Source organism: Vespula vulgaris, chromosome 14 (assembly GCF_905475345.1).
Source record: "Vespula vulgaris chromosome 14, iyVesVulg1.1, whole genome shotgun sequence".
Lineage (NCBI taxonomy): Eukaryota > Metazoa > Arthropoda > Insecta > Hymenoptera > Vespidae > Vespula > Vespula vulgaris.
The window spans coordinates 3,724,145-3,750,000 of record NC_066599.1 but is presented as its reverse complement, the minus strand read 5'-3'; the positions used below and the strand labels follow the sequence as shown (position 1 = coordinate 3,750,000).

Sequence of the window (25,856 nt, the reverse complement as noted above, 5' to 3'; positions counted from 1 at the left end):
TAACACCTTTTCTGTTTCTAACTCGTGAAATTCTGATCGTCGCGAAAAAAAGAAGCCATGTTTTTTTTTTCCTTTTACTTTTTTTTCTCTTTCATCAACGAGGAAAAGAGAAAATAAAAAGAGAGAGAAACAAAAAATTACTACAAGTTCTCTCCTCGTTTTTCTAATATCTTTTAGCTCGAAACCGAAATCCTAACGTACGATCGGATTTCTCTATTTCTTTCGATCGTCGGTCGACTCGGCCCCTCTCAACTCCGACTTCTTTCCTTTCGCGATGAACGGAACAACGTAACCACATCTAATCTACGAAGTAGAGCCTCTATACGAGACGTAAAAGAACAAGGGAGATAGAGCTCGAGAACATAGAATTTTTCGCTTGCTATCGTTCTTTTCATCGATGTTTACGATAAGAGCTTTCCAAGCTCTATCGAAGAAGTAAGCTTTTGATACGTATTGGATTATCATTTTCTCTCTCTCTCTCTCTTTTTGTTACATATACACACACATATATACATACACATAGATATATATGTACGTGTGCGTATGTGTGTACATAGGCTCTGAAACACACCTCTCATATTTTTTGTTTAAATTTTCACAGAATATATTCCCCTGTTACAATTAATTATATTTTAATATCACACACGCGATAGCACGATCTTATTCAAGGCCGTTTCAATCTAAACTCGCCTGTTCTTTCACGCTGTCTTCTTTTGTCTCCAAGTTATAATTATAATATTCTTAGTTTTATTTATTCGTATCACATAAACGTGACTATAATACGACGTACGATCCCGTCGATTTTTAAGGAGAAAATTATTAGGGGAATTTGAAGGATCGATTAATACGACGAAAAGTGACGGGCGCAATACTTTTTTTTTTCTCTGTTTTTCTTTTCTTCATTTTTTTTTTTTTTTCTTTTTACTTCTTTATTTTTCATCATCAAGACTCGATGTTTCTCCTTCTTTCTTTTTTTATATTCTATTTTCATTTATTTTTTTCTATTTCTTTTTTTTTGGTGTTTCTTTTTTCTTTTTTTTTTTGTGCGAAGACGAGATCTTAACACCTTCTACGAGATCAATTTTACTAATTACAAATTAAAACGATATTTGTAACGTTCTATTCTTGTTCTGTATTAAAAAAAAAATACACACACACATACATACACGCACGCACAAAAGAACAGAAAAGAAAGAAATAAATCAATTAACCAATAAATAAATGAACTCACTTATTATTCACGATAATCCTACGCAGAAATAATAATGTATAAACTTTTCTTTACAAGTATATGTTTGTATATATTTAAAGAAACAATGTGAGACGATGGAAAAATAGAATAAACAGTTTCGTAATAAAGCAGTTTTCCTAATAAATCATCGTCATCCCTTAATACCTTGATGTGATGCGCCATGAAAATTATACGACATTAACATAATATTATACCCGAGATCTTTATTTCCATTGTTTTCTTTATGGATTCATGTACTCGAAACGCTCTTCGAAAACTCAAGCTTTCTATATTTATAAGGTATAACTCGGTGATAAGACCGGGTGGTATAATTTTCCAATTGTCTACGCAGAAGACCGAGAGGATAGAGAGAAGTTTGATGAAGGAGGGTGAAGAGTAAATATCGTTCACGACGATATTCACACGAGTTGCATGTTAATGTATGGTAATAGAAGATATAACGCGTGTTAGAACATGCGTAGACTCTAAATCATTCAGCTTCAATGAGCTTTGTTCACGAAACGTGTCGTCGTGTAAGGTCGTTCACGAAACGCTTTGTACGTGTAAACAGATGTTTACCAAAATGATATTATTCAGAAAACAAACATGTTTACAATCGAATGATACTTGAAATAACTAACGTGTAGATTAGAAAAAAGAAGTCGAGGATCAAGGAATCTTGTTAAATAAAATTAATGATCGAATTGTATTTATAATAATCGTTATACGTGATATTAGAACGAGCGTAGATTGAAATAAAAGAAAAAAGAGAGAAAAAGAGTGAATCAATGAATCTCGTTAAATAGAAAGGAATAATAAAAAATAAATTTATGTGTGAAGATCAAAATTAAAAATGGAATTATATTGAAAGTAATCGTTGATCGTTTATTTTGCTCTGACATTTACAAATTCTTTTAGGATGGACAAATAGGAAGAAACTATTGGATAACGGATAACGAAGCATTGAATCGAGGAACGACATAGAAACGCACGCGTTTATTATAAAGTACGTATTGGAAATAAAACATCGATTTAAGCCTGCCCGAGTTGACGAGCGAGTATTAAAATGGATCTTTTTCAAAGAGATCACTCTCTCTCTCTCTCTCTCTCTCTCTCTCTCTCTCTCTCTTATCTTTTCACTTGAAGCTTATATAATATTTTCTCACTTTCAACAGATCGAGTGGATTCTTATCGAGAAAATCTAAAATGCGAGTCCATAAAAGAAGATCATACTGAGTGTTATGTTACAGATGGGAGGTGTTCGATTAAACTCTACTGCTTCGTCCTCGTGAAACGACACGTTTGGGAAAAGAGACGATACAGAAAGAAAAAAAAGCGATAAAGAGAAAGAAAGAAAGAAAGAAAGAGAAAGAAAGAAAGAAAGAAAGAAAGGAAAAGAAAGAGAGTAGAAGATCGTGTAGTTCGATATGTGCTCGATGTAACGACACTTTGTTCACTGCTTTACAAATGAAACGCATCCCCCGAGAACGAACGAACAAACATGCGTTTCTTCCTTTTTCAAAAAGAAAATCCTCCGGTAGATAGATAATATTATATCGTTTAACATAGCTGCTTTGTCCACTGGAAGCACGGAGCATATCGTTCGATTGTTCCTCTCAAAGTCTCGGTAAAGCGTGAAATCATTGACATACAAAAGCACGAATTCCGTCTTGTCAAAATTTCCAACCGATCGACTCTCCTCTATTACTTGCACAGTTCGTGCAAATGTCCATTAATAATCTCTTCGTACTAGTTTAGATATATATATATATATCTTCTTTTTTCAAAAAGTACTTTCGTTATTTTCGATAGAAAAAAAAAAGAAAAAAAAAGAGAAAGAAATGTATCTTATTATTGATATATATAATGAAACGAAAATAATATTGATATCAGTTTAACATATAACAATAGATAAAATTTGATAAATAAAAAAACGATTGATAATAATCTTTTAAAAATGTTCTATATTCTAGATAATTACGAAATCCTTAAGCCTGTTGATCTTACGTGATCGATTTAGTTACTCTACGTTCATGAATAGAAATTGTTCCTTGACCCAGCATCCTTCGGTATATCAACCAACGTACGTCTAATTTTACGTTCTGCGACGGAAGAACGTAATAAACAATTTCATCGATATTAACCGATGACTACATAACTCGAATGAACACGAACTCGTTAACAAAGCTTTCCGAAGGATCCTTTTATGTGTGTGGGAGTCAATCTGTGTATTTATTTGCCGTGTTCTATAAATCATGTATTATTACGGATGATTTATCATCCTGTTTGCTATTACCCACGAGATATATATTTATAACATCAATTTTAAAACAGATCTTTAAATATAACATACTCAATCATATTTTATTCATACGTGTATTTGTGTGTATGTGTGTGTGTGTGTGTAGGTGGGTGGGTGTGTGTATGTAGATATATGTTTATATAAATATCACTGTTTTTTTATTTTTAACAAATTCTTTAAAACATTCATACCCAGACCGTCAGATATCAAATATCGAATCAATTCTCGATTGATGCGTCTCATTTTAAAAGGTAACACAGAAAACCGATATGCACTTCTATATCTGTCCTATTTCACACGCGTGTCAATGTGTATCGATGAGAAAAGAATGAAAGATATCAATTTCAGATGAATGTAGGGGAGAATCAAATTTGTAACTTCTAAATTCTTTTATTGTTCTCTTTTCTTTTTTGGCACGGGATTTTTTGAAACGCCTTTATTGCATGAAAAAAGAAATAAAATAGAAATAAAAATGAAAAAGAAATAAAAAAAAAATAAATAAATAAAAAAGAAAGAAAGAAAGAATATAATTCACGTTTCAAACGAAATTCATTTTACGAAACAGAAGCTGGAAACTTGACTGAAATATTCTAATAATGTTTATACACGTTACATATTGTTATAATGTTTATTATTAAATATCTCATAAAAGAGTCGAGAAAACGAGTATGTTTGTCATTAACAAACGAAAATTTTGTTATATGTGAAATAGTTATAGTCTTCGTTTTTGTTATTTTCTTTCTCTCTTTTTTTCCTTTTTTGTTTTTCTATCTTTTTCCTTCTTCTATATTTTTCTTTCTTCCTTTTTTTTTGTTTTTTGAAAATCTTGTTTCGCAGTGACGACAAACACAACCCAACTTTTTACATTATCTACCAAGTTTATCTCGAAGAAGAGAAAAGAGTAAGAAAAGAGTAAGAAAAGCATTTTTTTAAGCATTCAGAAAGCGAATGATATATATATATATATATATATATATATATATATATATATATATATACTATATAAAAGAAATGTTACTTGTGTTATCGAGGAACATTCATTATTAAAATCGTAGATGTTAAGAAACGGAGAAACTGTCCTGAGAATCAACGTATTCAAATAAATTGAACGAACGTCGCAATTATATCGATAGTAATAATAATAATAATTATTATTATTATTGTTAATATTATTATTATCTTTCTTTTTTGTTTTTATTAGAAATAAAAGAGTATACAGATGAAATTTTATGAAACTTAAAAGTGTTTCTAATCAATTTAGCCGCAAATATTACGATCAGAAATAACATTCTCGTCAAATTGGATAATAACGATAAAACATTGGACACTTTTAAGAGTTTTATTTCTATTCGAGGATATAAATGGAGGAGGAAGTCTATTTGAAATAGGACACGTACTCGTATTATTTATACGTACATACATATGTATGTATTATGTATAATAAAAAGAAATAATTAGAAAGTATTATTTCGAAGTACCGCAATCGATACAATAATAATTTTATACGTAGAGATGTGGATATCGGTTTAATAAATCCTCGAGTAAACTAGAAATCTCGGTTTTTGCGTGCGCGTGTCTGTGTGTGTGTCTGTGTTGGCCCCTTTTTTATATACATATATACATATATATACATACATACATACATACATACATATATATATATATATATATTTCGAATAATCTGAAAGTTTATAAGGTGTATAATGTGAAGGGGAAAAAAAGAAGAAATCGATGCACGAATTTGATAGAACTTTATAAATATTTTTTCATCGAGTCTGCGACAGGGATATTATAAGTTGTACGATATGTTTATTATCCATATCTATAACGTATATATATCTATGTGTATATTGATATAAGAACAATTTGCAACTTTATATATGTATGTATGTGAAATTTCTATAATCGCTCAGAGAAGGATTTACAGGTAGTAGCGAGATCGCCCAACTTAATTTCGTTGTATCAATTTCGCCTACTTCGAGGAACAAAGTTCGAGTCTTTTATTTTCTCCAGATTTTTGGTTATTTTTTCCCATTTTTTTTCTTTTTTTTTCTTGCTCTCTTTTTCTTTTTTCTTTTTTTTTTTTTTTAATATCGAATATGTATATCATATAACGAGTATATAAATTAATATGTAATCGTAGTACGATCTCTCTAAAAGCGATAATTATTTCTTTGTCTTTTTTTCTTATAGTTAATTTTAAGAGTCTCATCTACGTGCTGTTCATTACTTTTTCTTTTTTTGTATTTTTTCTTTTTTTTATTTCTTTTTTTTTCTTTTTATTTCTTTTTTTTTTCACTTATCCATCTAATCATTTAATTTTCGATCTTCTACTACACGAAAACTACGTTACAAGCAGATCAAAAAAAAGGAAAAATAAAAGAAAAGAAATATGTAGACCTATTTATAAACATTTAATACGTTTCTTTTTTCATTTCCTTTTTTTATCATCTCTTGTCGGAAGAAATTTAAGAACCGATAGAGGAATGCTTTGGATTCTCTTCACGATATTCACTTTAGTTCGATTGAAAAATGATTCTATTAAATTTTTGCATCTACTTTCTCGGCTATTAATCTTTTTCACTCTTCGTTAAAAATAAAAATAATAGACTCTAAAAGTAAAGCCTTCCCGTTCCACATTTACACCCGACGCAAAATGGTATCCCCTTTATTTTATTCTCCTTCCATTTTCCTTCTTTCGATAAATCTGACGATAAAATTATCTTTGTTCCGAAGTAAATGACGAAGCAACAAAGTGAACGAACGAACTAGTCTCTCCTTTCGTCGGTCTAGGACAGTTTCTCATCGTTATCAAATCCATTGCACGATCAGTGCCACGTAAATCCCTTTGGACTGTATCGACATTGTATCTCGTAGAATCGGGATAAAGATTCGTGTGCAACAATGGTAAATACGTTGCCGATAAAATCAATATAGAAATTCACCGCTCTACGAATTGATAGAATTTATTTTGATTTGCACCAAAAGAAGAACATTAATACGTATGTATGTGTGAGTGTATGTGTATGTATGCATGTATATATTTATGTGTGTGTGTGCGTGTGTATGTATTTATATATGCATCTACATGTATGTATATAAGTACCTGTATATTTTAAATGCATTTTCTTCTTTCATTTTACTTTTTTATTTATTTATTTCTTTATCTTTTTTTTTTTGAAAGATTCAGGAAAAGAGTAAGCAACGAAGATCGATAAGAAGTGATATCGTTGATACTCTCTCTCCATCGTCGAGCTTTGATCATATTAGTATTATTATTTATATCTATGCATTCTTTTTTATATTTGTTTCTTTTTCTTTATTTCTTTCTTTCTCTTTTTTTCTTTCTTTCTTTTTTTCGGTTTAGTTCTTTACTTTTTTATTATTATTTAATCTTGTACTCTCTTGTAATTACTGTGTGATTAGGACAAAATAATCTCTACCGGTAACTCCGTACGATCTTCTTGGCAAGAAAATCCATCCATCTTCGAGTTCATCGATCAGTATAACCAGCCATACCAGTGTGTGCATACTTCTTATTCTCTGTGCAGCCTCGAAAGTTCTTCTCTTCGACTAACGTCGATGATGAAGTTTATGAAGGAGGAAGTCTTCGCAAAAAACGAAGAAGAATAATCGATATTATCACGTCGTACGATCGAGGTTGAACGTCCCGGAGTTTGGCTGACACGATATCACCATTCCTTTGGAAGGTAACATCAGCTATCCTCTTTCCTTCCTTCCTTCCTTCCTTTCTTCATTCTTTGTCGAATGAAGTTCAAGTCGATCGCGTATAATCGAACGCGAAAGGAGAGCCAAAGTTGCGCGTTTATTCCCGTACAAAGACGAATTCGTTGTAATGATTCCAACGAGTTTCTTCGGAATCGACGCCAGGTTTGAGTAATTCGAAATTACCGCCAGCTGTACCGGAACCACAGCTACCGGCTAACTTAAACCCTTGTTCTTGAAGCATGTCGAAAGCTTGTTCAATAAAATTATGTTTCAGGAAGAATCTCGAAGTATAGCGATCTGACATACCGTGATTAGGATCACGACTTTCGTTCAAGGTCTCCCCGAAGACGTCTCTGCAAAGAGCCACGCGACCGCACACGAGGATCCTTGAGATTTTACGAAACTTAACATCGGTTAAACCTTCTCGGCCAAAAGCAAAACTTCCTCGATAACCAATGGTTATATATCCAGGTGCTCGTTTCCTCCAGGTTGATGATCCTGCACCCTCTTCGCTCTTCTCATCAATGGCTCGTTCCAAATTAGGTAAACCGTAATAATTCGCTTCTTGTTTAAGTCTCTCTCGTTCTTTTAATCCCTCAGGTAATACGACACGCTGATCACGAAGATAATCAAGGATATAACGAAATAGAGTACCGTCACGATCAAGAAAATATTTGCCAGTAGAATCCTTTTGAACTAGAAAGTGTCCGTCGGTGAAGAGTACACCCAAATGAGAATTACTTTCTTTTGTTAGAGTTTCCAGGGTGGTCGTATAAGATACACCACCCACATTAAGATCCACTATTTTTGATGTCTCCTCCTGTTGATCCACCATGCTCCACGTTAAATTCTCCTCAGAACTGTAACACGCGCTTTGACTGGACTCGTCGTGGTTAGACAAGACAGGAGAAAAGTATTTAAGGATCTGCTCACTGATGATTAGAAGGAACACATGTGAAAAGATTGATTAGATTGACGAATTTTCAAATTTTAAAATATGTCTCTATTTTTCTAATCTCTCTTCTTTTTTCTCGCTCTATTTCTCTTTCTCTCTATCTCTCTCTTTCTCTCTCTCTCTTTCTCTCTCTCTCTCTCTCTCTCTCTGTCTCTGTCTCTCTATCTCTCTATCTCTCTCTCTCTCCTTCTAACTCTCTCTTTCGAAATGATGAGACAAATTATAAATGGTCGATTTCAGGAGCTTATAATTTTGTAGAAGCTGACTCGTGGAAAGAGAAAAAACGACTGCTCTTACAATCGTCGAAGGAAGCTCGAGTTACCTCGCACGGACACTTCGCGCGCGCGACAGGACTCGCAAAACAGCACGTATGTACCTTGTGCACGATATCCGACGACGAATGGACGACGACGCTGGCGCGGAGAGCATTTTGCCGAGGGCGCAGACACCAAAGACGAAGAGGTGGTGGAACGCGCGCACACGCTGAGTCCTCGTTATTCGATCATCTCCATGTGTTATACTTTCTCGTGCAAAAAGAATAAAAAAAAATTTTAATAAAAAAGATTTAAAAAAAATAAATAAAAAATAACAAAAAAATAGGAAAGGGAAGTCGTCAAGTTTCGTGATATATTTCTAAGAAAAGAAAAATAAAAAAATAAAAGATAACACGGTCGTTTATTTTTACTTAGAAAAAAAAAAGAAGCGAGATTATATTTTTATAAAATCGAAAGTAATTTCGAAAAAGATATCTTAATAAGAGATCCAATTTACGATTTATAATTAAACTCGATAATTAAATCAGCGGATATGGAAACCTTTTCATAGACTCACGTAATATCTCGTTAATAATTTCGTAAGAGTGTTCGTTATACTAGTGAAAGTGTAATATCAGTTGAACTTTATATACCATCTCGTTATGCTCGGTCTATCGTTAACTTATCATACATTCGAGTAATTACCTACTCGTGTTCTTAATCGTAAATAAAAATCAGGCAACTTTTCTAATTTATAATACATATATAATATAATATAATATAATATAATATAATATAATATAATATATAATAATATATTATATATATATATATATATATATATATATATATATATATATATTCTTAATAAAGCAAAAAGAAAACCACAATAATAATTTCTTTCTAATCAACAAACATTAAAATTTTATCCTTTATTATTCGATTGATATCTGATATATAGCACCCGATTTACATATTAAAAAGGCTAATACATTCGAAGCAGATCGTTAAAACGTAATCTCGCTATAAAATGATTTCGAATAAAGCGCGCTAATGAGTAAGAGACGCCATGTTACCGAGCTCGATCGATGATACACGAAGATCGCCGAGGACAAACGCGAGAGAGTGTCACGTGACTCTGATGTATCTACCATAGCGGTCGTAGGGTAGCGCAGCAGTCAGTCGAGTTTGGAGCGTCCATCTGGATAGTTTTTAATATTTACATCATGACGCGTATCGTTGTAGAAGAAACCGTCATTAACCTATTAAACATATATTATAGTCTTCTTTGAACAAGCACAACGAAGGATTTATTTCCAATTAACAGTGATTAGAAAACGTGAATGAAGATACTGTTAGTAGAACATTAACCAATGATTATGTACCGCATTATTACGCAGAACTACGCATGCGAGCTGCTTACCCTTTCATCGTTCATCGATGAGTTGGACGCTAACTCAGTTGATTGAAATAACGTCATAGTGCGCATATTTATAGCTCTAAATATTATTACGTATTACTAAATATTATTTCAATTATCTTCTCTTCTATCAAAAGTGACGATTTTTTCGTGGGAAAAGAAATATGACGGAAGCACGTAAAAGGATACAACACGAAGACTCCTCTAACGTTACTGGTAATAGCATTTTAAGAAATCATTCTTGGAGTCAAGCATTTGATAGCGAGGAAGGAGATGATGGAAATGAGAATGGACTTCTTCACACCGACTCAAGGTCAGTATTTATAATATTAAGAGAAATATTTCCTTTCAATGATTACATATTGCTTTTGTTTTTATTTTCGTTTTCGTTTTCGTTTTCGTTTTCGTTTTCGTTTTCGTTATCTCTCTGTACATATCTCTTTCTCTCTTTCCTATTATTACATAGATATGTATATCTATTCTTTTTTTCAATCATCACTGTCATCGTCCATTGTTCTTATTTAAGCAAGATACGCCGACCTTTCGATTTCAATCCTTTGTCGGAAATAAACATATAAAGCAGCGCACTCTTGTTTGGAATATCGCGGGAGTTCTAAGAACGAGTCGATAAATCATTCGTCGATCAGTTCACTTAGAAACATTGCTCGAGCATTGAGATATGTATCTCTGTTTCTACTACAATCGTGCTTTTTTTTTCCCTTCTTTCTTAATGCATTTCGATTTTAAAACAGTTTCACCCGCTTCCTCGAGTAGTCTTGTAAAAAGTAGGTTAAACGTCGACGAGTAAATTTCTCTTGATACAAGTGTTTCAAATGTAGACATTTTATGTTTATGTTTTATGTTTAAATTATGAAGGTGTGTTGTTAGTAAGTACTCTTTTTTCTTTTTTTTTTTTTCTTCTTTTTCCTTTTTACTTTTCAATCATCTTTCGATAATTCTTTTGTTTGAACTTCATTTTTTCTATTATTCGTAAAATATATATTACTTATCATTTACGTCACATGATAAGAGGTGCGCAATAAACGTTTCTTCTCTCCTCTCCTCTTTATAAAGATTGTTATTACCTACAATTACGTGATCAAAATTTAACAATGTATATTCGTGAGATACGATTTTCTTTTTAAACTGATAATCAACAAATAGAAAATAATATAACATTGTGAAATAATCGATATTATTTTTTACTTCTTGATTATTTCTTTATATTATTTATTTATTATACTTATTTTTTATTTCTTTATTATTATCTCGTATGTAATATTTTCGTTTCGATAGAAAATTTGTAGATTACGATCCAAGTGATCTAAAAAGAGGAGAATCGAGAAAGCGTGAGAAAAATGAGAAATATTTGAAATATATCTATAGATGAGAGAATTTACTATAGGAGAAAAATTATAATCGGAAGAAAGAAAATCGTCGATTAGATCGATGTATTATGTATATCATCTTATGAAATGCTTCATAGAATTTTGTGTTCTTTATGCATGTATATATATATATATATATATATATATATATATATATATGTATGTATGTATGTATGTATGTATGTGTACGGGGTTGTATCAATTATAATTTGAAATTAACATCAAATGTAAATGTTCATTAATATTAACGAATTCACGTATAATCGCGTGTCTACATTTTTATTACAAATGATTTACATATTGTATATTCAAATTAAATAATAATAATTATTATTATTATAATAATAATTATAATAACGTCAAAGATCAATCCATCACTAGGAAACGAAGGAGAGAAAAAAAAGAAAGAAAGTATTTTCTTTTTATAATTTTATAACTTTTTAATAGACACACAAGTAGCACAAATATATAATAGATATCGTATCGCTAAAAATATAGCATTTTCGTGATTTAGATTGCGTTCAGCGTTCAGTAACGTGCTAAAGATAAGATTGTTCTGTTAGGTCCAATTATACGTTTGAAAGTAAATAAAACTCTGTATAAGTGCATGAGAGAGAAAGAGAGAGAGAGATAGTTTTGTTTCAACGAGAACGACCAAACGTATTACTGATAAGAAATTATCTTCTCAAATATTTCAAGTGTGAAGGGTAATAGTGAATTGTATAAACGATGATTTGTTAAGAATTATTATATTTTAAAAGATTAAGAAAGAACAAAAGATCTGATTTGACTTTAACTCTATCAAAATTATATTTGTGAAGCTGCAATCGACCAATCGCAGAAAGACGCGATAATTGCGCCATGACGACCTTCGCTGAAGACAAAATGAGGAGGAAACTTAGATTCTTTTTCATGAATCCCATCGAGAAATGGCAAGCCAAACGAAGATTCCCGTATAAGTTCGTCGTGCAAGTCATCAAAATAGTTTTGGTCACCGTACAACTTTGCCTGTTTGCTCATAACAATTATATACACGTCAATTACACGTGGGACAACCGTATTACATTTTCACATCTCTTTCTACGTGGATGGGACACCACGCAAGAGGTAAAAATGAACATAAATGTTTGAGAATGATAAAACGTCGACAGAAAATTGCTGACGAATAATTTTCTGTGATAATTTGCGCTTTGATTCAATTCAAAAGAAAAAAAAAAAAAAAGGAAAAAGATAAAATACCGATTATTAAATGAAGAAAATTTAACTTAATATTTGAATTAGTCAAATAGACTGACTTTAAATTCGATTGTTAATGTTAAACAATTATTTCGAAAGGTACTAATCGTTTGTTTATCTCGATGAAATTTTATTCTCTTTCCTTTTTTTAATTTTAATTATTTTATTAATATTAATAGGTACCTGCCTACCCTCCTGCGACCGGTCCATTAGCTCTCTACAAAAAGGATGAATTTTTCGACACCATCGATTATGCTTTAAATGGCTACTATAATCTTAATAATTCCATTGGTTCGTATTCTTACAACGCTGAAGATAATACCGCAGGATCTGTGGAATTATGTTTATACTCGTACAAAGAAAGCACTATATTCGGCTTCAACGAAAGTTATGTCTTCGATAAAGAGATTATAAAAACCTGCGTGAACATAACTAGGCAATATCATGACAATTTCAATAATTCGAGAAATCTATTGTCTATGCAAAATGTTATTGTAAATTTCTCTGCTTTGGTAAGAGCATATTTGAAGTTTGCCGTTAAAACTGTTAATCTAAGAGCTGCTGGCCCAATGACACCACCGGATTGTTATCAGTTCGATATTAAAATAATCTTTGATAATCGTGATCAAGACGGACAAATGTTATTATCATTGGATACTGAACCGCAAAGATTATATTGCAAGGGTGACACTCGATATATCATGGACAATCAAATCGAATCTGCTTTGAGAACATTATTAAATTTACTCGTCATATTTATCTGTACTATTTCCCTTGCATTATGCTCAAGGGCTATTTTCAGAGCACAATTACTTAAATCCGAGACAATAAATTTTTTCAAAAAGACATACGGAAAATCATTGAGTTTCGAAGGTAGATTGGAATTTTTGAATCTTTGGTACATAATGATAATAATAAACGATCTTCTAATCATCATCGGTTCTGCCGTGAAAGAACAAATAGAAAGAAAATATTTTGGTAGCGATCATTGGAACGTATGTAGTATATTTCTAGGTACGGGGAATTTACTAGTATGGTTTGGCGTGTTACGATACCTCGGCTTTTTCAAAACTTATAACGTCGTCATTTTAACGTTAAAAAAGGCTGCACCTAAAGTAGCTAGGTTTCTTATATGCGCTATATTGATATATGCCGGGTTTACTTTCTGTGGCTGGTTAATTTTAGGCCCGTATCATATGAAATTTAGATCACTTGCTACGACTTCCGAATGTCTATTTGCTCTTATTAACGGTGATGATATGTTTGCCACCTTTTCAATAACGTCTTTCAAATCACCGATGCTTTGGTGGTACTCGAGGATTTATTTATATACGTTTATTTCTTTGTATATTTATGTCGTTTTAAGTTTATTTATTTCTGTGATAATGGACGCCTATGATACGATAAAGACCTATTATCGAGATGGCTTTCCAAAAAATGACCTGCAAACATTCATATCCGCTTGCACGGATGATGCATCGAGCGGCCTGTTCAGAGATGAATGTGATAAAAATGATATTACAGAGCTTATAGATAGGTTTTGTTGTTGTCGAAAAAGATCCTCTTACGGATCTTTCTCTGGATCAACCACAGATACCTCTACAAAAACCGAACAAGTATATGGAGCAGCCATCTGTATATAGTTTCTTAAGGGATCATTTTCCCCGCACAAATTATGGCTCCAATGCTACGTCATTATTGTAATGAATATTTAGAAAGAATTAGAGTTTCTTTTTAGAATAAAAGAAAAGGAAAGTGTGTAAATTCTTGTGCATTTATCGATGCTAGATGATTTATTCATAGGTGTATTCAATGGTGCTAGCATTATGTAAGATCTTTAATTACCACAACGGAGTAGTAAAAAGAATTAGAACATTTTGTTTCTGATAAAATTATACTTTTCTCTTTTTTTTTTTTCTTGTTTTAATTATATCTTACATCATTTATTACAGTTTTTATTCAAGGAAGAATAGATAGAAGATCTTCTCTTGTATACGATATAGTTGTATTAGAAAGATTTATCTTTCTCAAAAAAAAAAAACTATGCCATATTTTTATGATGATGTTTAATAGGAGAATTAACGTTTTCACGATAACGTATTGTATTTTTAACTGCTGTGACTAACTGCCACGATAATTTCCGATTCAAGCCGTTATAAGTTTTTTAATAATAATGAAATTCTAAATTCAAGTAATTATTTACTTGAATTCATTTGCCATTACCTTCGATCAAGTACGATCATAAAAAATATTAAGATCAATAATTTCGAGAATGACAATAATATATGATTAGAAAAAAAAAAAACTGTAATTTATAAGAAAACATTCGATCGATCTATTGAGACATGATGAATGTATAAAAGAAAAAGTTTAGACTATATATACAAAAAAAGAAAACGAAAAAAGAAAATGAAGCAGCTTTATTTTATATTCTATGTTGTGTTAAATAATATATTAAAAGTAAGATATTGGCTTTCTTTACTTTCATATTGTGAATCTGTATACAATAGATATAATATAAGAGTTTGAAATAGAATTTATTGAATAGGAGTGTATTATAAACAAATGTACAATTTATTAGCATTTTAAATTGTTTTAAGATAAAGTCAATAATAACGAATAATACTGTTTAACGTCACATTAATCTAAAAAGAAATTAAAAAAAAAACATTAGAATCAGATGTAAATAGATATAAACAAACAAAAAAATTAAGCGTGTAATTAAGTAATTATCCGTATATGAAAGTATTTAAGCTATATACTTCATAAAGATATAGTAGCTATATGATTTATATGAAACTGTATATCACAATTCAAGCCGAAGTATAATAGTCCAAAGAAATATATTTATATATTTACATTAAAATAAAACGTATTAGATTTCTTTTTACGATTTATTTCAACTCGCCCGAATTATCTTTATATATAACATTAATGTTATTATATCAGATTGTTTAATTATTTCTTTAGAAATATAAAATTTTCTAAATGAATCGGAAAGATTAAAGTTATATTTAGAAACATTTAAAAGATTTAAAAGAAATTAAATTGAACAAATATATATTATGAATTATTATATTTGCGTGCAAAGATACTTTTTTTTTTTATATTTTTTTTATATTTTCAAATTTGTACAAAATTAAAAAACAAATGATTTATATCAAAATTTATAATATAATCCAGTTATCGCTTTAATTTATTTTATATGGTAAGAAATAAAATTAATTTTTTTTTATATTTACAAACTTATCATAATATGATATCTACAAATTCGAAATTTAATTACGCACATCGTCGTAATGACCTCACTAATACGCAAAGTGTTAATAAGTTATCGACTGTACTCTACGATCATCGACTATCAGTGTAATAATAATAGTAATAATATACAGTAGACTGTTCCTACAAGAAGAACAAGAAAAAATAGCGCTGAGAATTCTATTTCAATCATTTAATTCACGGAAATAAAACATACATCATTTCAAACGCATACTCCATTCATTTGTATGAAAATTTGTAATGGAAGTACGAGCTTCTTTCTTTTGCCGCAAAGTTTCCGAGGCGCCACTGTAGAAAACTTTTCTTTATGAAAAATAATAAAAACAATGTTTATGCCAACGACGAGTACAGACCTAATTCCTAATCGATTTTGACGAAGAAGATCTCATTTTAAAGATAAAAGTTTAAACAAGGACATGGCTTTTTCGAAATTTATATAAAAGTTTTATTTTTATATATAATCTATTCTCGAAGAAACATCATTTTTTCATAAGATTTTTTTCATAGAAAATAAGACTTTTCCAAGAATTTGAAAAAGCCATGTCCTCGTTTATACCTTCATCTTCAAAATAAGATCTTGTTTATGAAAATCGATTAAGAATTACGCCAGTACTCATTGTTGACGTAAATCCATTATAATATTAGAACTGATAAACAGCCTCGAAAAATATATAGTACTGTCAGTTCTCACGCACGCATCAACGTAAAACGTAATGCGTAAGCCATAAGGAAATCCACTAATCAGAGTCGATTATTCCCCTCTATATTTTTCGAACACAAGCGTAAACCATAGCGGTGAAAAAATTCGTAAGAATGAAATTCTTATGGGTTTACGTCTTACGTTTTACGTCAATGGGTGTATAAAAGCGTTTAGTTTCTATGAAACTCTTTCATTGAAAAATAAAGTTCGTATTTTATTAGGAACAAAATTATAATTGTAAGTGCAAATTAACAAGTATTCGTTTATGTCATAAAGAAACATTATTTTATCAGGAAGGATAAACGAGGAATAGTTGGTTGAAAAAGATGTCAAAAATTTTTGCTGCAATGATGAATACGAGCGAAACAGAACCGGAATTTTCGTTTATAGACAAAGAAGCTTCGGCGAGTGAACATAGTTTCTCGAGTATAGTTGGAATAGTACCAAAACATGCAGAATCTAGTCTGCGTATAATGGAGGAATACTTAGACAAACAACAATTAACAGATGTTGTATTAATTGCAGGTATTAATTTTTCTTTTGTTATATTGTTTAAGCGATCAAATGATCTATCTTCATTGAGTTTAATTGCACAGGCAATAAGCGTATTCCTGCACATCGTTTGGTACTTAGCGCTGGCTCTGAATATTTTGCTGCTATGTTCACTGGTTTTTTACGAGAATCTAAGGAAAATGAAATTGAATTAGTAGAAGTAGATGGAGATGCTTTATGCTCGTTAGTTCGTTATTGTTACACTGGTACGATATGTAATTTCATAAATTTTCGATAGATATTACCTTAATTCATTCAAATTTATTTTGTTCTATTTTAGGATGTATAGAACTTAAAGAGGATAGTGTACAAACTCTTTTAGCAACAGCACATTTATTGCAATTGCATCCAGTTGTTAAAGCATGTTGCAGATTTCTAAGAAAACAGCTTCATCCAAGTAATTGTTTAGGAATACGTATGTTTGCAGATATGCAAGGTTGCATAGGTTTATTGAAACAGGCACATGCTTATACAACGGAACATTTTATGGAAGTAATAAAAAATCAAGAATTTTTACTATGTTCTGCTGATCAAGTTGCAGAATTATTAGAGTCAAATGATCTCAATGTTCCTTCTGAAGATACTATTTTTCATGTAAGATAATAATAATATTATGTCTATTTCACTTTATGTTACATTTAATATTGTTTTAGGCTCTTACAGCTTGGCTAAAATATGACCCAGCAAACAGAAAAAAAGATGCAAGTAGATTGTTGAGTTTAGTGAAATTGCCATTATTATCACCAGCAGTAAGTTAAATACTCACTGTTGCAAATATTAAATATTTTATAAATAAAAATTAATTTGAATTGATCAAAAAATAGTTTATAGCAGACCATATAGAAAGTAACGAAATGTTTAAAGATCAGAAAGCTGCGCAAGAACTTATAATAGAAGCCTTAAAGTATCATCTATTACCTGAACGTAGACCATTACTCCAATCTAATCGTACAAAACCTAGAAAAGCTACTGTTGGCGAATTGTTAGCAGTTGGAGGAATGGATGCTAATGAAGGTAATAATATAAAATCGCTGATAAATAATTATGAAAAAATTTGATAAATTGTTTTTTAATATAGGGCCTACATTGTCGATATACTCGTTTTCGTTACGTGAAAATTCTTGGAAGTCTGTAGCTACAATGTGGGGAAAACGTTTGCAATTTGGTGCTGCTGTTGTTGACAGGAAATTAATTATTGCCGGTGGTAGAGATGGTTTAAAAACTTTAAACACTGTCGAGTGTTTTGATTTTTCTACTCGCAATTGGAGTACTTTACCATCAATGATTGTTCATAGACATGGATTAGGTATCATAAACATATTGCTACAATATAGATATATAACAGTATATAGATATATAACTGATGAATTATTTTATATAATAGACATATTGTGATATAGGAGTTGCAGTCTTAGGTGGACCCTTGTATGCGGTTGGTGGTCATGACGGTTGGAGTTTTCTTGACACAGTTGAAAGATGGGATCCAGATACAAAACAATGGCGTTCTATATCGCCTATGTCTATACAACGTTCAACAGTCGGTGTTGCTGTATTAAATGACAAGTAGCTAAATCGATTTGTTTGTTACATAAGAAACATCTTGATGATAGATATATTCAATATAGTTTGTATGTTTTTTAGATTGTATGCTGTAGGTGGTAGGGATATTAGTTCCTGTTTAAATACAGTGGAGTGTTATGATCCACATACAAACAAATGGACTGCTTGTGCTCCAATGTCAAAACAAAGAGGTGGTGTAGGAGTAGGAGTAGTGAATGGATGTCTTTATGCCCTTGGTGGTCATGAGGCACCAGCGAGTAATCCTAATGCTAGTAGATTTGATTGTGTAGAAAGGTAGCAAAATATACCTGGCTCATCTTTTATGATATATGCGTGATCTTTTAGAAAAATACATTGTTTTACAGATACGATCCTAAAACTGATACATGGACAATGGTAGCACCAATGAGTGTAGCAAGAGATGCAGTTGGTGTTTGTGTTCTTGGAGATAAACTTATGGCTGTAGGTGGATATGATGGTCAGCAATATTTAACACTTGTTGAAGCATATGATCCACATCTTAATAAATGGGAACCAGTAAGTGTACATTCAAAGAAATATTTTATTTGATAATATTAAATTGCTTGTTAATCTGATATTGTACTATAAGGTTACACCTTTGCTGACTGGACGTGGAGGTCCTTGCGTTGTCATCGAAAATTCCTTAAGAGATGTATAAGCGACAACATATATTACTTGTCATAAGTACTCAACCGAAATCTCAATTACAATCAATACATTCCTATAATCATTCTAAAAATTCATATCATATGAGAAACTATTTTATCACTTATAAATCATTCGATATCACTTATTTAATACATTTTATAATATTTAAGAGGATAAGAAATATATTACATTGATCGATATACGTGATACATATTGTGATAAATTATTTTTATTTTTTTATTTTTTTTTCTGTTTTATGATAACTTATAAATACTTTGATAAACTTTAAATCATAAGAAAGAAAACGTGTATTGTATTCGAATAAGAATTATATAATGATATATTTAAAATAATTTTCAATTATATTTTATATACAAGACGACTCACACAATTAATTACAAATAATTAATCATAAATAACTCTGTTTAACAGAGTTAATGAATCAATCTCTATACATAAATATTTGTCAATAATATGAATGTACATAAAAATGAAGTAGGCTATATATAAGAACAAACTTATATTGCCGTCAATGGTGTAATACGTTTATTTACACGTTTTTCCCTTATTTTTATAGACATATTTTTTCGATAAATTATTAGCTGTTCCATCTATTTAGTTCAACATTTTCCAAATTATTGTTTCTTAATTTGTATCTAGTTTAATACTCATTCTTTATTAATAGATTTAGCAAGCAGGGAAGGTTCTGAAAATATAAATTAAGATTAACTAAAGAATTGTACAAATTTAATTTTTATATTATATGATAAACATTTACCGTGGAAAATCTGAAGCAGGTTCTGCAAATTTATGTCTAACCATAAATGTTGCAATAGCTTCTGCAACTTTATCTGGTACATCTTCATGAACAGCATGTCCACATGCTGGTAAGATTTGCATTTGAAACTTTCCTAATTATTTAATACAAAAAAAAATTATATATCAAATAGAATATTTATGTAAATGTAATTTGACATTAATACCTTGCATTTGGCCCACTGTAAGTTCTCTATCAAGTCTATCTACCCCTGCTAATAATAACACTTTAGGGACTGGTACATTCAAAAATGATGCTGATAATCCCTTAAACCATCCAAACCAATGTTGCTCAGTTTTTGCTAAATCTATTCTCCAAACATACTTTCTATTAGTATGTAAAATAGAAGATGTAGGTGGAGGCATATTTACAGATTCTTCTTCTTCAATAATATCTTCACGTTGAATCGCTGGTTCAGGACTACAGTCACATGAAGATGTTTGTGAAAGAGAATCAATATCATGAGTTGCTAATTGATTGGTTTCGGTACTAAAAAAATAAATTAAGTAAATACATCATTCTGTTGAAACTCGTAGTATAATTTTATAAAAATATGTTAATGTAAATATATAAGAATATTTAGAAACTCACTAACTTCTTTATTTGCCCAGGTACTGAAACTTTAGCTGATTGTACATTTCGAATTTGACCACTTCGTACACTGAAAAATGAATATGCTTTAAGTAAAACTTTTTTATCGTAAGAATATATATGTATAATTCACAGAAAGCAGATCTAATTTATTATAAAAGTAACAGAGCTTATATACATACCACCATTCAATAGCTTGAGAAATAGTACTAAAACTAGATGGTCGAGATCTTAAAAAACTCTGCATAGATGCCAAAGCATCCATTGCTGTCCCTTCGACAACATCTATGACACCCAAACCAGACAAATTTGCTATTAATGGTGCAGCTTTAACAGCTACTGCACCTCCCATACTATGACCGACCAAGATTACTGGTCCTTCCTCTATAGCTACTTCTATAACTGCTGCTATATCCCTAAATAAGATAAAATAATTATTATAATAATATTATTATATCTCTTAAGTTTTTATATATAAAAAATATATTTCAAATATTCAACATACAAAGCTAAAGTATCGGCAGACAAATCTTCTTCATTAGTTGTATGTGTATCTCCATGGCCTCTAAGATCAATCGCCATAACTTTACAGATTACCATCGTCATAATAGATTTCTAAAATATATAAAATAGCAAATTGTGCTACATTTCATAGATAGAATTATTAATACTTACTGTAAATTCAGCCCATGTTAAAGCACTATAACCTCCACCATGTAATAAGACCAATGTTGGTCCTTCCATTCCTTTAGTATAAATATGAAAAGTATTTTCTCCTATTTTTATATCAGTGGAATGATCAAAGTATGGAATCCACTGTACAGGTTCATAGTCTCTTTTACGCTGAAAGCCTTTTGATTTATTTACCCTAGAATAGAAAAGAAAGTTTTTAATTGATATTCTTAAGGTTGAGTATTAAACAATGAAATGTTTATGTTCATTAACCTAGATCCATGTCCAAAATTGACACCTGGTGGTGGCAGTTTAGATTTTAATACTGACTTTTGAAGGGAAGACATACTGTTAGCTTTAAACACGTGTGCTTTACGCAGAAAATATTATTAACTGGCTTGCAGGTGGATACTTCAATTTGACAAGCAAATCAACAATTTGTTTTGATTTCAAAACCACGTTTACAAGATCACTTAGATCTGCATATCGACGACTAGTTACAAGTTCGTGCACCGACATTGCTAACCAAACTAATCACATAATTTTGTATCCGCCATTATACCCGCTAAAATTTAAATGTAGATATAAACTTGATCCTTCGTATTTATAATAATTTGTATATTGACAATAAAACTAATTCATCTTTTTAATGCATATACATTAATCAATAATAGTTAATTATTAAGATAAAAAAAAATATCGTAAAAAAAATCGTCATTTTTATCGTAGAATGTATGTAATTTATCGACCAGCATCGATATTGATTTTACACTATCGATAATTCAGTTTTGTATGCACGAAATATTCTATAAAGTTGTAGGTCTAGATGTAGATATACTATATTATCCACAGAGAATATTAAATGCTTTTAGTCCTAAGCTTTGATATATACCAAACAATTTTTTCGTTGATCGAAAGTACACGTGTTTCGAGTTTATTTTTATTATTAGCTCAATCGTTTATATATAAATCTTCATAAAATGATTAAAACTAACAATAAAGAGCCAAACATTTTGGTGACAGGTAATTTTGATTAATTTATCGTATATTTCTACAAATGTTTTATTCAATAATACAGATACGATATTTGACATAAAATTCAATTCGGTGACATTTGTATACATCTCTTTGTTTATTTAGTTATTATTAGAAACATTTGGTGATGTTATAAGTCTTTTTTAGGTACACCAGGTGTTGGTAAAAGTTTAATGTGCCGTATGTTGTCAGAAAAGACAGGACTAGTTTGGTTAGATGTTAGCAAGTTAGCTATTGAACATGAATGCTTAGAAGAATATGATGAAGTATATCAATGTCCAATCTTGGATGAAGATAAGGTATTTTTTCATGATTTATTAAATCAATTTATATGCAATAAATAACTTTTATTGACAATCAATATTATTATTTTTTTTTTTTTTTTTTTTTTATAGTTGCTTGATGTAATGGAAAACGTTATGAACGAAGGTGGAAAAATAGTGGATTATCATGGTGCAGATTTTTTTCCAGAAAGGTGGTTTGATATTGTTTTTGTCTTAAGAACTGATAATACAATTTTATATGATCGTTTAGTGGAACGAGGATATACAGGAAAAAAATTAGAGGACAACATTGATTGTGAAATATTTCAAACTATTTTAGAAGAAGCTAAAGCTTCATATAGAACAGAAATAGTTCATGAATTGACGAGTAATACTATGGATCATGTTGTAGATAATGTAAATAGAATATGTCAGTGGATTGAACAGTGGAAGATAGATAACCAAGAATCATAAAATAAGATTTACATACAATATTATTTTATAATATAACACAATTCCTATTTTTTCTTTAACACTGTATATATTATGTAAATAAGACAACAAGTAATCACAGAACATTTAACAAAATAGAGTTTACATCTATATCATATATAAATTTTGCTATTTATACATCGGAGTTCATATACATATATATATATATATGTATATATGATGTGTATATATGTATATATACAAACATATACACACACATATATATCATAAATTATACATTTGGCATGTAAATTTAAGTAAATTTAATCTACAATACCTAAATCTTGTTTTAGTGCTTTTAATCTACTTTCAATACTGCTATAATATTTCATTTTCATGAGAACTTCTTTCGCTTGTTCCATGTCATTATTAGAAAAAGCATCTGCTACTTTCCTAGAGAAACAGATATCTCAATAATTTTAAATAAAGTATAGTTATAATTATTTATAAGATCAAAAAGAAACAATTATTACATGGAAAGTTTATGTAGTATCATTTTGTTTTCTTGCATTAATCGAATTACTTCTTCCTTATCATTCGAAGCTGATTCTACTTCCTCATTTTTTTCCATAATTTCCATTAAAAATTCAGGATTTACACTCGTGGTTCCTTCAGGAATTGATATACCTTTTAGTTGAAGCATGTATAATCCTCTTTTCAATGGATGCGTTAGTGTACTATAGGCTTTATTTAATAGAGAGGATAATGATTCTGAAATTTGCTTTTCTTTCTAACAGTATATAAAACAAACAATAAATTAGTTTAGTTATATAATATTATCATTGTCTAAATTAGATTGATACTATATATTTTTAATAATACATATTTTTAAGACGACAAAATTTCTTATAATAATTAAAACACTTACCTCCTTTCTATTACCAAATTTATCAGGATGCAACATACTTTGCAACTGTCTATATTTTTCATGAAGTTCTTGATTATTAACGTTATAATTGAGTTTGATACCAAGAATATCAAAGTAATTCAAATTCTCTGGCATTTCTTGGAGAGTCTTACATTGCGAACAAAATAATTCTGATTTGTATGCAAAATTACAATTCCAACACTTGGAAGGACTGTCGCTAGAATATTGCAAAATATTCGATGAAATTGCAGAATTAACTTTGTCCGTAGAACAAGAATATAATTTTCGTCTTTCTTTCAAAAAACGAGAAAAGATAATATTTTTATTGACGGTATTCCGCATAACTTTTGACACAAACATTCTAATACTGTAAATGTATAACCTAAATGTGTCCGTAAATGATCGAATACAAACTATGAATGATCAATGAAACGTAATACGAACGGAAGATTGCACGAAACATGAGTATAGTACATGATTGTTATTTTTCTAAAACTTTATTACATTCTAAAAGTTTCGTCGATTAGATTTTTATAAATTAAAATTCTTTCGTTTCAGTAAATGTGAAATATTAACATGACACAATCAAATAAATATATAATGTCAAATATAACTAATTAATTATTTAAATTAATCTATTTAATTTGACATAAATAATATTAGTTATATCGGATCTTATTGTATGTCGGATACAATTTTATCTACTTTGCAATCAATGCATAAAACAATCAAGTACTATAACTGCAAAAAGTAAGTAAAATATATGTGTCGAGAAAGAAGGTCTCTTCTTATATCATAAATCTAACTTACCTACCGATACTGATAATGTTAACTTTCATTTATTTTTTATAGTTCATGGTGTTATAGTTAAACCAACGTTATTACAGTGGCATGATTTTCTAAATAAATTTGAATATTTAAATAAATAATTTTTAAATATGCCGACATACGAAATGCCTTTACTTCTTCGTGTGATGGATAAGGTAACGCATTGTAGTTTATCTTATATTTACTTTTATGTAAGATGTAAGTAGAAAGATAGGTTAAAATGTTCTTTCGTAATCTTGAAAGATTTCTATACTAGTATTATGTTTATTTAATAATAGATTAAACTTTATTTAAAATTTAACTTTTCAATAAATGTTTTTATTAATAAACTTAAATGAATTGTAGCCAGAAACCTTTAACGTTTTAAAAAGAGCAGCAACTGCAATTTTTGATAATGGTGGAATTATTAGAAAAATAGAAAATTTAGGTATAAAACAACTTCCATGCAAACTCAGCTTTAGAGGAAAAACTTATTGGCAAGCAAAGTAAATCTTATAAAATATAAAAATATATTCTAGCTTTATCGCTTTTCTCAAGGATCTTATAAATAATTATGTATACTAATTTCATTTTAGTCATTTTTTATATCGTTTTGATGTACCTCCATCAAGAGTAATGGATCTTATCGATGAATATAATCGAGATGTCGATATCCTTAGAAATAGAATATATAAAGAAGAAAACATTCAGCCCATTGAATGTACATTACATGAGGAATTATTACCTCCTATATATAGGTAAATACTTCATAATTTTTTTGAAATAAAATACGTACTATCTATGTTTATATTATTTCATACTGCAAATACTATTTTGATATTTTAGGAAAGATGTTATGAAATTAATGGAGATTGCAGAAATACAGAGAAAAAAACATGAGAAATTACAATTTAACAGAGAAATGGTATATTATCCTTCTTCAAAATCTGATTAAGTTTCATAATTTCATTATCTTATGTACATAGCTTTATAATAAAGTAAACAACTCTATAAAAATTAAACCATTTTAATTAGT

At 29.9% G+C, this 25,856-nt stretch overlaps 7 protein-coding genes across 9 annotated transcripts; 4 read left to right on the top strand and 3 right to left on the bottom strand.

Annotated features, from left to right (window-relative positions):
• Positions 1–841: 841 nt before the first annotated feature.
• On the bottom strand, positions 842–8,628 carry LOC127069181 (BTB/POZ domain-containing protein KCTD12). Its single transcript, XM_051005953.1, has one exon. It carries the CDS (start codon positions 8,095–8,097, stop codon positions 7,360–7,362), a length of 738 nt encoding a protein of 245 aa, XP_050861910.1. The 5' UTR covers positions 8,098–8,628; the 3' UTR covers positions 842–7,359.
• Positions 8,629–9,642: 1,014 nt separating this feature from the next.
• Positions 9,643–15,399, top strand: LOC127069178 (mucolipin-3-like). 2 transcript variants are annotated; one of them, XM_051005946.1, is made up of 4 exons: positions 9,643–9,952; positions 10,029–10,204; positions 12,101–12,386; positions 12,695–15,399. In XM_051005946.1, the coding sequence occupies exons 2-4, from the start codon at positions 10,056–10,058 to the stop codon at positions 14,156–14,158; spliced, it is 1,899 nt and encodes a 632-aa protein (XP_050861903.1). In that variant the 5' UTR covers positions 9,643–9,952; positions 10,029–10,055; the 3' UTR covers positions 14,159–15,399. The 2 variants fall into 2 exon arrangements, with proteins under 2 accessions (XP_050861903.1, XP_050861904.1); XM_051005947.1 differs by lacking the exons at positions 9,643–9,952; positions 10,029–10,204 and adding an exon at positions 10,272–10,778.
• A 311-nt stretch (positions 15,400–15,710) lies between these two features.
• Positions 15,711–20,682, top strand: LOC127069179 (kelch-like protein 5). 2 transcript variants are annotated; one of them, XM_051005950.1, is made up of 11 exons: positions 15,711–16,699; positions 16,788–17,019; positions 17,091–17,252; positions 17,327–17,640; positions 17,700–17,795; positions 17,871–18,060; positions 18,125–18,352; positions 18,447–18,609; positions 18,688–18,900; positions 18,972–19,143; positions 19,217–20,682. In XM_051005950.1, exons 2-11 carry the CDS (start codon positions 16,821–16,823, stop codon positions 19,283–19,285), a joined length of 1,806 nt encoding a protein of 601 aa, XP_050861907.1. In that variant the 5' UTR covers positions 15,711–16,699; positions 16,788–16,820; the 3' UTR covers positions 19,286–20,682. The 2 variants fall into 2 exon arrangements, with proteins under 2 accessions (XP_050861907.1, XP_050861908.1); XM_051005951.1 differs by having other exon boundaries at positions 15,711–16,731.
• LOC127069180 (protein phosphatase methylesterase 1) lies at positions 19,151–21,843 on the bottom strand. The gene is made up of 8 exons (XM_051005952.1): positions 21,629–21,843; positions 21,359–21,551; positions 21,189–21,298; positions 20,866–21,099; positions 20,688–20,753; positions 20,259–20,581; positions 20,054–20,186; positions 19,151–19,981 (listed from the first exon to the last, which is right to left on the bottom strand). The coding sequence occupies exons 1-8, from the start codon at positions 21,700–21,702 to the stop codon at positions 19,963–19,965; spliced, it is 1,152 nt and encodes a 383-aa protein (XP_050861909.1). The 5' UTR covers positions 21,703–21,843; the 3' UTR covers positions 19,151–19,962.
• Positions 21,844–22,218: 375 nt separating this feature from the next.
• Positions 22,219–23,168, top strand: LOC127069210 (adenylate kinase isoenzyme 6). Its single transcript, XM_051005990.1, has 3 exons — positions 22,219–22,378; positions 22,538–22,689; positions 22,786–23,168. Exons 1-3 carry the CDS (start codon positions 22,336–22,338, stop codon positions 23,125–23,127), a joined length of 537 nt encoding a protein of 178 aa, XP_050861947.1. The 5' UTR covers positions 22,219–22,335; the 3' UTR covers positions 23,128–23,168.
• A 220-nt stretch (positions 23,169–23,388) lies between these two features.
• Positions 23,389–24,708, bottom strand: LOC127069208 (iron-sulfur cluster co-chaperone protein HscB). The gene is made up of 3 exons (XM_051005988.1): positions 24,014–24,708; positions 23,619–23,875; positions 23,389–23,538 (listed from the first exon to the last, which is right to left on the bottom strand). Exons 1-3 carry the CDS (start codon positions 24,371–24,373, stop codon positions 23,409–23,411), a joined length of 747 nt encoding a protein of 248 aa, XP_050861945.1. The 5' UTR covers positions 24,374–24,708; the 3' UTR covers positions 23,389–23,408.
• A 151-nt stretch (positions 24,709–24,859) lies between these two features.
• On the top strand, positions 24,860–25,842 carry LOC127069211 (probable 28S ribosomal protein S6, mitochondrial). The gene is made up of 4 exons (XM_051005991.1): positions 24,860–24,996; positions 25,187–25,326; positions 25,417–25,578; positions 25,667–25,842. The coding sequence occupies exons 1-4, from the start codon at positions 24,952–24,954 to the stop codon at positions 25,773–25,775; spliced, it is 456 nt and encodes a 151-aa protein (XP_050861948.1). The 5' UTR covers positions 24,860–24,951; the 3' UTR covers positions 25,776–25,842.
• The last annotated feature ends 14 nt before the right edge of the window (positions 25,843–25,856 follow it).

Bases quoted from the DNA above. Each gene is read 5' to 3' on its own strand.
- LOC127069180 (XM_051005952.1), bottom strand. From the start codon at position 21,702: ATGTCTTCCCTTCAAAAGTCAGTATTAAAATCTAAACTGCCACCACCA. The intron at 21,299-21,358 runs GTAAGTATTAAT...TATATATTTTAG, and splicing joins TAACATGGGCTGAATTTACA to AAATCTATTATGACGATGGT. The intron at 20,582-20,687 runs GTTAGTGAGTTT...TTATTTTTTTAG, and splicing joins GTACCTGGGCAAATAAAGAA to TACCGAAACCAATCAATTAG.
- LOC127069178 (XM_051005946.1), top strand. From the start codon at position 10,056: ATGACGGAAGCACGTAAAAGGATACAACACGAAGACTCCTCTAACGTT. The intron at 10,205-12,100 runs GTCAGTATTTAT...ATATTTGTGAAG, and splicing joins CTTCTTCACACCGACTCAAG to CTGCAATCGACCAATCGCAG. The intron at 12,387-12,694 runs GTAAAAATGAAC...TAATATTAATAG, and splicing joins GATGGGACACCACGCAAGAG to GTACCTGCCTACCCTCCTGC.
- LOC127069181 (XM_051005953.1), bottom strand. From the start codon at position 8,097: ATGGTGGATCAACAGGAGGAGACATCAAAAATAGTGGATCTTAATGTG.
- LOC127069179 (XM_051005950.1), top strand. From the start codon at position 16,821: ATGTCAAAAATTTTTGCTGCAATGATGAATACGAGCGAAACAGAACCG. The intron at 17,253-17,326 runs GTACGATATGTA...GTTCTATTTTAG, and splicing joins AGTTCGTTATTGTTACACTG to GATGTATAGAACTTAAAGAG. The intron at 17,796-17,870 runs GTAAGTTAAATA...ATCAAAAAATAG, and splicing joins TGCCATTATTATCACCAGCA to TTTATAGCAGACCATATAGA.
- LOC127069210 (XM_051005990.1), top strand. From the start codon at position 22,336: ATGATTAAAACTAACAATAAAGAGCCAAACATTTTGGTGACAG. The intron at 22,379-22,537 runs GTAATTTTGATT...AGTCTTTTTTAG, and splicing joins GCCAAACATTTTGGTGACAG to GTACACCAGGTGTTGGTAAA. The intron at 22,690-22,785 runs GTATTTTTTCAT...TTTTTTTTATAG, and splicing joins CAATCTTGGATGAAGATAAG to TTGCTTGATGTAATGGAAAA.
- LOC127069211 (XM_051005991.1), top strand. From the start codon at position 24,952: ATGCCGACATACGAAATGCCTTTACTTCTTCGTGTGATGGATAAG. The intron at 24,997-25,186 runs GTAACGCATTGT...AATGAATTGTAG, and splicing joins TTCTTCGTGTGATGGATAAG to CCAGAAACCTTTAACGTTTT. The intron at 25,579-25,666 runs GTAAATACTTCA...TTGATATTTTAG, and splicing joins TTATTACCTCCTATATATAG to GAAAGATGTTATGAAATTAA.
- LOC127069208 (XM_051005988.1), bottom strand. From the start codon at position 24,373: ATGTTTGTGTCAAAAGTTATGCGGAATACCGTCAATAAAAATATTATC. The intron at 23,876-24,013 runs GTAAGTGTTTTA...ATATACTGTTAG, and splicing joins AATTTGGTAATAGAAAGGAG to AAAGAAAAGCAAATTTCAGA. The intron at 23,539-23,618 runs GTAATAATTGTT...CTGTTTCTCTAG, and splicing joins ATACTACATAAACTTTCCAT to GAAAGTAGCAGATGCTTTTT.